The sequence below is a fragment of the Micropterus dolomieu genome, linkage group LG13, assembly GCF_021292245.1.
Source record: "Micropterus dolomieu isolate WLL.071019.BEF.003 ecotype Adirondacks linkage group LG13, ASM2129224v1, whole genome shotgun sequence".
Taxonomy (NCBI): domain Eukaryota; kingdom Metazoa; phylum Chordata; class Actinopteri; order Centrarchiformes; family Centrarchidae; genus Micropterus; species Micropterus dolomieu.
In genome coordinates, this window is record NC_060162.1 from 32,109 (window position 1) to 41,181 (window position 9,073).

General features: G+C 44.3%; 1 protein-coding gene across 3 annotated transcripts in view; it reads left to right on the plus strand.

The window, feature by feature from the left end:
* Window positions 1-9,073, plus strand: part of epb41l4a (erythrocyte membrane protein band 4.1 like 4A) — a 30,636-nt gene that overhangs the window by 16,776 nt on the left and 4,787 nt on the right. Inside the window, exons 6-17 of one of the 3 annotated variants that reach the window (XM_046066921.1) lie at window positions 3,295-3,392; window positions 3,547-3,616; window positions 4,167-4,254; window positions 4,471-4,559; window positions 5,956-6,019; window positions 6,354-6,445; window positions 6,548-6,586; window positions 6,711-6,820; window positions 7,064-7,109; window positions 7,191-7,259; window positions 7,400-7,471; window positions 7,561-7,611. In XM_046066921.1, coding sequence (XP_045922877.1) covers window positions 3,295-3,392; window positions 3,547-3,616; window positions 4,167-4,254; window positions 4,471-4,559; window positions 5,956-6,019; window positions 6,354-6,445; window positions 6,548-6,586; window positions 6,711-6,820; window positions 7,064-7,109; window positions 7,191-7,259; window positions 7,400-7,471; window positions 7,561-7,611 — 888 coding nt within the window. The remainder of the gene's footprint in view (window positions 1-3,294; window positions 3,393-3,546; window positions 3,617-4,166; window positions 4,255-4,470; window positions 4,560-5,955; window positions 6,020-6,353; window positions 6,446-6,547; window positions 6,587-6,710; window positions 6,821-7,063; window positions 7,110-7,190; window positions 7,260-7,399; window positions 7,472-7,560; window positions 7,612-9,073) is intronic. The other 2 variants (XM_046066922.1, XM_046066923.1) reach the window with 2 other exon arrangements.

Here is a 9,073-nt window from a genome sequence, read left to right on the forward strand (position 1 = left end):
ACCTCTTCTGAAAAAGCCCAAACTTGATCCAGATGTTTTAGCCAACTATAGACCTATATCTAACCTTCCATTTCTCTCTAAGGTTCTGGAGAAAGCAGTTGCTAAACAGCTGTGTGACTTTCTACAGAGCAATAGTTTATTTGAGGATTTTCAGTCAGGATTTAGAGCTCATCATAGCACAGAGACAGCACTGGTGAAAATTACTAACGACCTCCTTATTGCATCAGACAAAGGACTTGTCTCTGTACTGGTTTTATTAGATCTTAGTGCTGCATTTGATACCATTGACTATCAGATCCTATTGCAGAGACTGGAACATTTCATTGGCATTAAAGGAACCGCTCTAAGCTGGTTTAAGTCCTATTTATCAGATCGATTTCAGTTTGTACATGTTAACGATGAGTCCTCCATGCACGCCAAAGTTAGTCATGGAGTTCCTCAAGGATCTGTCCTCGGACCAATCCTGTTCACTTTATATACGCTTCCTTTAGGCAATATTATCAGGAAACATTCCATAAGCTTTCATTGTTATGCAGATGATACTCTATCTACTGATGATGATACGCTATATTTGATCTATCGATCAAGCCAGATGAAACTCATCATTTAGCTAAACTTCAAATGTGCCTTCAGGATGTTAAAACCTGCATGACCTGTAATTTTCTAATGTTAAACTCAGATAAAACTGAAGTTATTGCTCTGGGGCCTAAGCACCTCCGTGACGCATTATCTAAAGATATAGTTTCCCTTGATGGCATCGCCTTGGCCTCCAGCACCACTGTGAGGAATCTTGGAGTTATCTTTGATCAGGACATGTCGTTTAAGTCTCATATTAAGCAAATTTCAAGGACCGCCTTTTTTCACCTACGTAATATTGCGAAAATCAGGAATATCCTGTCTAAAAACGATGCAGAAAAACTAGTCCATGCATTTGTTACTTCTAGGCTGGATTACTGCAATTCCTTATTAACAGGCTGCTCGAAAAAGTCCGTTAAGACTCTTCAGCTGATCCAGAATGCTGCAGCACGTGTTCTGACAGGAACCAGGAAAAGAGATCACATTTCTCCTGTTTTAGCTTCTTTGCATTGGCTTCCAGTAAAATCCAGAATAGAATTTAAAATCATTCTTCTTACCTACAAAGCTCTTAATGGTCAGGCACCATCTTATCTTAAAGAGCTCATAGTACCTTACTACCCCACCAGAGCACTGCGCTCCCAGAATGCAGGGTTACTTGTGGTTCCTAGAGTCTCCAAAAGTAGACTAGGAGCCAGAGCGTTCAGCTATCAAGCTCCTCTCGCCACCAGCTCCTACGACCGAACCTTCAAACTCTGGCTGTCTGAGTGATGTCATGATGATGTCAGGCGTGATGTCACAGCAGAACGCGCCTTTTTTATTGTTAAAAAGTTTTTTCTTTTCTGAAAAATGCAAAAAACAAATCAAATGTTTCTGTTTTCTGATGAAATAAAAGTTTACATGTGGTCTCTGATCCAGAACGCTGCAGCACGTTGTGACAGGAAGCAGAGGTCACGTCTCTCCTCAGCTTCCTGTAGAATCATTCTTCTACCCTACAAAGCTCTTAATGGTCAGGCACCATCTTATCTTAAAGAGCTCATAGTACCTTACTACCCCACCAGAGCACTGCGCTCCCAGAATGCAACTTGTGGTTCCTAGAGTCTCCAAAAGTAGACTAGGAGCCAGAGCGTTCAGCTATCAAGCTCCTCTCCTGTGGAACCAGGTTCCAGTTTGGGTTCAGGAGGCAGACACCATCTCCACATTTAAGAGTAGGCTTAAGACTTTCCTCTTTGATAAAGCTTATAGTCCTCCGATGTATCAGAGGACTATATCACTGCCCAGAACACCAATTCTTGGAGTTCCTACCTGGCTTGGGTCGCCCACAAATCCCTCGTCAGTGCGGCTACGGGTCTGTCACCGCTCAAAGCCTCTCTGGGCTACCAACCCCCTCTGTTCCCAGCTCAGGAGAGTGACCTCTCAGTGCCGTCAGTCCAACACCACCTCCGCCGCTGTCGCAGGGTCTGGAGGGACACCCGGGCCGCTCTCCTCAGGTCTACGGAGAACAACCGCTGCCTGGCAGACCGACATAGAGTCCCGGCCCCCGATTATAAGCAAGGTCAGAAGGTCTGGTTATCTACCAAGAATATTCCCTTCAGGTTTGAGTCCAGAAAACAGTCACCTCGGTTCATTGATCCCTATTATGTTGAAATACTCGTAAATTCCTCAGCTGTCAGACTCCAATTGCCTCGGTCGATGAGGATTCACCCCACCTTCCACGTGTCCCAGTTGAAACCGGTAGTGACCAGTCCCATGGCTCATCGCCACCTGGAGGGTTCCGCACCTGTGGCTCATCACCATCAACTCCTGCAGTTAAATACCCTGGCTCAGCTCCCACTCTTCGTCAGTTTACCTCCCGCGGTATATTTCTCCGACCTAAACTCCATAATACACATTTACGTTCCTTCTCGGCCGCTACGCTTCTCCAACGAACGTCACCTGGCTCTGCCATCCCTTCACACAAAGCAATCCCAGTCCCTGTTCTCATCTGTGATACCACGATGGTGGAACGAGCTACCACACGCCATCAGAGCAGGGGCGTCCCTCTCTAACTTCAAGAAGCTCTTGAAAACTCATTTCTTCCGAGAAAACTTCCTCTTATAATACCTCTAACTCCTAATCTCTAATATGCACTTCCTGTGCTCTTCTTCTTCTATCCCCTACAATGATCTTGTATTGATTGCACTTTTTTGTTAACTCTTTCCTAGGTATTTACCTCATTGATGTGATATGTACTGTGAGCTCTTACAAGTATTTATTGCTGCTCTTACTATTATGTATTGTCAGTTGTAGATCTGTATTTGATGCTCTGTTTATCGTTGTATGTTGTTCCTCAAATGTAAGTCGCTTTGGATAAAAGCGTCTGCCAAATGAGTAAATGTAAAATGCAACTTTCAACTTTTTTTTAACATTCTTAAACCTTATTTAAACATTTTAATCTTTTAATAAAAACGTCCAGACTTTTTAAAAGACATTCTTAATGATTTCTTTTTTTTTCAAATTACTTGCTTTTTAATGACTCATGTATTTTATAGTATTTATGCATTATCTTTCATTTAATAAACTATGTATAGTTTATTAAATGAAAGATAATGCAATTAGCCTACAGTTTCATACCTGCCTCGCCTGCCTGTCTGCCTCGCCTTGAGCGCTGGAAAGTCTTCAGTTCTTCAGTTTAAATATGTTTTCTCTTTATTTAGGTAACTAACGTGTCTTCTCTTTCAGGTTTCAGTTCTACCTGCAGGTTTGTCAGGACATCCGACGAGGTCATCTGCCAGTCCCACCCCACCTCAGACCCAGACTCTCCGCTCTGATGCGGCAGGGTCAGAAAATAAGCCTTTAAATTAATATTAAAATATTTAGTTGAGCCGCTTCTCTCTGTCTGTGTCTACATTGTATTTTTACAACTGAAACATCAGAGTATCACAATTTATTTATATTTATCTTTATTCCTTTTTAATTCTTCTTAATCACCAGCGGAGCGAGGCGACCACAGTGAGGTGGAGCAGTCGGACTCAGAGGAGAATCGCATCTACAAAACACTAAAGTAAAAATGAAGTTTCTAATAAAACTGAGAGGAAAGAAAAATGTAATTACAAACCGATATTATGAAATGTTAAAGGAGAGCAGAAAAACACTTTATGGTTGTTAGTTTGAACCCTGTCCTGCCCAGCGGCCTGGTACGCAGTCTGAGCAGCTGGTCACCAGGTTGTGACCGACAGATTTTACTTTAACAAAGGAGTTTTCATTTAGTCCTTTGTTGTCTTTATTATTTATTTAATAACCACAGGAAACAGCAGAAAATACACCAAATGCCAAAAACGCAGATACCTGCAGGAAACGGACTGGGGGGGACAACAAACAGCAGTGAAAAGAACACAACTGGAAAAGTTGTGAGTGTTTATTAGTCTGAATATTAAACTCAATGAAAGGCACCAATAACAAGGTAACGCACAGCTTATGGGTAGTTCTTACTTTAACCTGAACATTATAAAAAGATTGAGGTCAGGGTTGGTCACTCCCGGTGCACCAGGCTCTCAGCTGAGTCCAGGAGTCTCCTCATTCACTAACCCCTCTCTCTCTGTCTCATTGTGCAGCGGTGTCTCTCGTCCTCAGGCTCAGTGTCTCTTCCTGTCTCTCTGCAGCTCCCTGCAGATGTTCGGAGTCTCTCTGTTCGCCGCCTACGTAAGACCACTCATCAACACAGCCACTGTTTCGACCTTCTGTAATCACGTGATTTGGATGAACAGATTCTGGGGCAGATTGTAAATGTTTAGCATTTACACTGAGAACAACAGTTCACTTACCAATTTCACATTTTCCCACTTTTTATTTCAGCATCAGTAGACTTATTTTATGTGTAGTTATTTCTCCATCTGCACTCCCATGATTCTCTGCCAGGGTGAGAACCAAACCGAGTACTTCCTTGGTCCAATTCCAGGGGGCGTGGTCATCTACAAGAACAAAGTGCTGGTGGGAAAGTATTTCTGGTAGGAGAGACTCCTCAATTACTATCTTTGTTCCAGTTCTTCTCTTTACAACATTTCTCAGATCAGAATTGAAATTCTCAAAACGTCATGTTCAGCCTTCACATTATATATATATATATAATGAGGGGAGAGCAGGGACAAATGAAACACAGCGACTTTCTCCGAGCTCATACAAGTGTGATCTGCCAAAGTACCTCAGCACATTCAGGATTCAGTGCTTCCTAGGACCGTGAAAGATCAGGAGGATACGCCACAGATTCAGAGTTACACGGAAGAAGCTGTTTTACTGTTTAATGTGCTGTGGTCACGATCACATGACACATTAGTTAGTACTTTAACACATCCTGAAGTTTTAAGTGTTTGAAACACTGGATTCAATCGTCCCGACACGGAGCCATTCTGCCCTATGTAGATCCTGCAGGAGTCCACCAGGTTGCAGGCTGGACCACCAGCATGCTGGCAGCCAAGTAACAGGGTCTTTAGAGTGGACCAGGAGAACAGGCTGCAGATCTAATCTAAAGGCTCATTAACTGTTTGATGTTCTAAAAGTTATTTATTAGTGAGAAAAAGGACAGAATATGTTTGCAGTCATATCTTAAGAAGGACACTATCAAGCATTTTAAATTAAAACAAGAACAACAATTTCAATGTGTATCGTTGTGTTTCATCTGTCCGCATGAAACGCACCTTTCCTTCAAAGTCAAATTATTCTGAAGTGGTCACACATTTTTACAAGACAGCAGCTGGGATTGAAATAACAAATGGAGGGGGGCCGAGGGGGCTGAGGGGGGCGAGGAGCACCGGGGGGGCGAGGGGGGCCGAGGGGGGCGAGGAGCACCGGGGGGTTGGCGGAGGAGTGTGGTGGCAGGCTGAGTGTGAGGCACAAGGGGGAGCCGAGAGGGCGCCGTGGAAGACGTCTGAGGGGAGAGGGCAGGTAGGCGAGCCCAGATGACTGGACGGAGGACGGAGGTGAGTGAACCTGGGGAGACAGACAGACAGACAGGGTTAGACACAGGGGAAAACCAAGAACTGGGAAACAGATTTTGCAGGTTAATCAAGAGCTTGAGTGAGGAAATGGCACCAGGTCAGGAGCAACGACGATCAAGCAGAGAACCGGGGTTGATATACTGGCAGGTGTGGCAGGCGGAGGAGGAGGCTGACGAGGTGCAGGTGTGGATCGTCAGCTGGGCTCAGGAGCAGAGAGAGAGAGGGAGAACACTAGCATGGAGAGCAGAGGAGACACAGCCAGGCAGGCAAAACAGAATCACAAGATAAAAGGATAAATAAACTCACTCAGTCACCGTCAGCCGGGCTGCCACCACAACAATAAGCAGCACAAGCAAATGTTGTCTGGATATAAATAAATGACATGTGTTCATGTGGATGTTTCCTTCAGGCAGAGAGTCACCAAAATTCACTTTAAAGACGAGACCTTTGAGCTCAGAGTCGTCGGGAAAAAAGTGAGTTCCTATTGGCTGACTGATGCTAATGCTAGTACGAGTCTCTAGCTGTGCAGTGCTAATGCTGGTGAGGATGTTGAGGCAAAGTGAAGTATCAGAGTGAAGAGTATTAAATATCTAGAATACTACAAACAAGAACGCACTAAATACCGCATGCAGTGACTGATGATAACGTTGTGTGTCCGCAGACTGCGGCGCTAGAAGCATCCAATAGTTAAATACTGTTGAATGAAAATATTTAAAGAAAAATCTGAAAATAAAAGTCAGAAATTCTTCAAATCTAATTATATTTTCTGAAATAACGTGTGTGTGTGTGTGTGGGGGGGGGGGGCAGGGTTCAGAGACATCCTTCTTCTTTCAGATGTCGGAGCGATCCGACTGTAAACGTCTGTGGAGATCATGTGTGGAGCATCACGTCTTCTTCAGGTGAAACAAAGTTTGTGTTTGTTTGTTTTGTTTGTTGAAAATCCTACACGCGCTGGCTTCTTCGTCTGCATAGAACTTATTTATTATTGTTTACTTGTTCAGGATGTCGAATCCATTAACAAACAAACTGAAACACAACAGGTAAACAAAACTTTCCTGTTTTTATCAGTTTTAGCTGATTACATCTTGTTGTTTATGAAATATATTAGTTCAGTCTTTATTTTAAGATGACTTTTCTCTCTCTCTCTGTTTCTGTCATATTTAGTGTTGCTCGTTCGCCCACTCTTCCTTGGTTGAAGGTCGGCTTGCTGAGAAAAAAAACGTTCACCAAGCAAACCGCAGGAGATTCCTGCATGAGACCAGAACAGCACAGTGGTTATTATCATTTAATTCACCTCTAACAGTAAAACATTTATTCCTTTTTAGATTCAGTCTCAGGAGAAAGCATGTGACCCTTTTGAATCAGATCAGATCACAAACGGACAGCCTCATATCCACCCTGCACAGCGGTTGGAGTTACTTTACGTAGTCTGCGTTTGTGTGGTGATTCGCATCCTTTCAGTTCACCGTTTAGTTTTCTAGAGCTGAGTTTGTCCCCGCCTTCTCTCCTCTGCTCAGCCAATCAGACAGTGAGTGTGCAGACGGCGCCTCCTGCGGTCCAGAGGTGAGAAACACTGAGCGGAGAGGGGGAACGTTTCGGATGATCTCATGTGATCATGTGATGCAGTTTGTCTTGTATCTGCAGGTCAGAGGGCTGGGCAGCACAGGACCAGGCAAAGCCCAGAGCACCATGGGAAAACAGCAGCCCTCTGAGGTAAAACAATGAAATCTGTTAGACGTGAAGACGGCATGTAATCTAATTATATTATGGAAGTAATCTGATTACTGACTTGGAGTGAAAGAATACATCGGCCATGTTAATCTGATTACTTTGTTAATGGAATTTGGTTCCAGCAGCCTCTTCAACCCTCGCTTTCCTCCAAAAACCAAAGAAGAAGAAGATCAACACAGAGTGAGACCCCAGAGGTAAGAAAGAATCAAAGAAAGGAAGGAAGGCTTGAAGGATGGAAGGAAGGAAGGAAGGAAGGACGACGTGTTTCCTGTCTGTCTTTCAGGCGTAGCAGAAGTCTGGATGGCGATGGAGCGATCAGACGGCGAGGCCGGAGGTGAGAGGTGTCACTAACGTTTTTCTTTTTAATGAGCTGTAGACTTTTGACCAAAAAAAGGAAAGTGGCGTCCTGACTGGAGGCGGCGCTCACTGACACACCTTCACTCGCTGGTCAGTCCACTGTGTTGGGGCCCGGAGCCGGTAACAAGCACCTGGTCCTGGACCAGGAAGCCGGTAACCCAGGATCTCTCTGGCCTTACTAACACCAAAGATCCGGCTCAGCGGTCACAAAGGTGGTTATGAAACAGGAAATCAGCTCAGGGATTCCTGCCATGAGCACGTTCACACGAGGCGGTGTTAGCAGCAGATGACCAATCACAGACATGGCAGCAGAGCGGCATATTTTACAAACGCAGCGTTTGGATGGGCCCTCGTGCCGTGATGCGAGTCACTTCCTGTTGGGTTTAGGGCATCACTCTCAGAGGCCTTTTTGTACGTCAAACAACATGGACAACATGGGCCGACCAAACTGTAGGCTCAGAATATTCAGCCTCACGTCACCAAGCCATTTATTTTACCGGCTGCGACGGGCTGCGTGAAAACTAAAAATATAAAACCCATTTAAAGCAGTCACACGGAGCTCTGAGGCAACGTGCACCGAGAGGATGGTGCACTAATAGCTGAGTGTGGAATGCTGGACACGTTTCACCCTCAACGACCGCCATTTTAGCCACATAGTGGAAGTATGCGGGAGAAGCGGGAAGCAGCAGAGAGGCCGACAACAGTTTCCTACACTATCGCTAAATCCACTTCTAAGAAGTTTTGAGGCGAGAAATCAAATGTGTAGATGGTGAATACTGACAGTTTTACGAAAAGTGATGGCGGATCAAAAATTGCTTGAAGGTTTTCAGAGTTGAGGAGCTCCACAAGTGGCAGCGGGGGAAGCTGGCGAGGCCGGCCAGCCACCCACTCACCGAGCCCTCTGGTCCGGCAGTCACAGAGTGTGCAGCAACAACTGCAGAGGAAAATAATAATAATAATAATCTTTATTTGTAGAGCACTTTTCAAAAACAAGTTACAAAGTACTTTAACAAGTGTAAAGACAATAATACCCAAGAGACAATAATACAAAAACAATACAAGATAAAAGCATGAAAACATTGAAAAGACTAAAATACAGATTAATATAAAATTAGTAAAATAAAATAAAAGGGATAAAATAAAGTCAAATAAGATCGGGAAAGGCTCTCCTATAAAAGTATGTTTTAAGAAGGGACTTAAAAGAGTTCACTGACTCAGCCGACCTGATTTCCTCGGGCAGGCTGTTCCAGAGCCTCGGGGCCCTGACAGCAAACGCTCTGTCCCCTTTAGTTTTCAGTCGAGACTCTGGAACAGACAACAGACCTCTGCCCGAGGATCTCAAGGTACGTGCTGGTGCGTATGGGACTAAAAGGTCAGAAATATAACAAGGCGAGAGGCCATGAAGAGCTTTAAAAGTGATCAATAGAATTTTAAAGTCA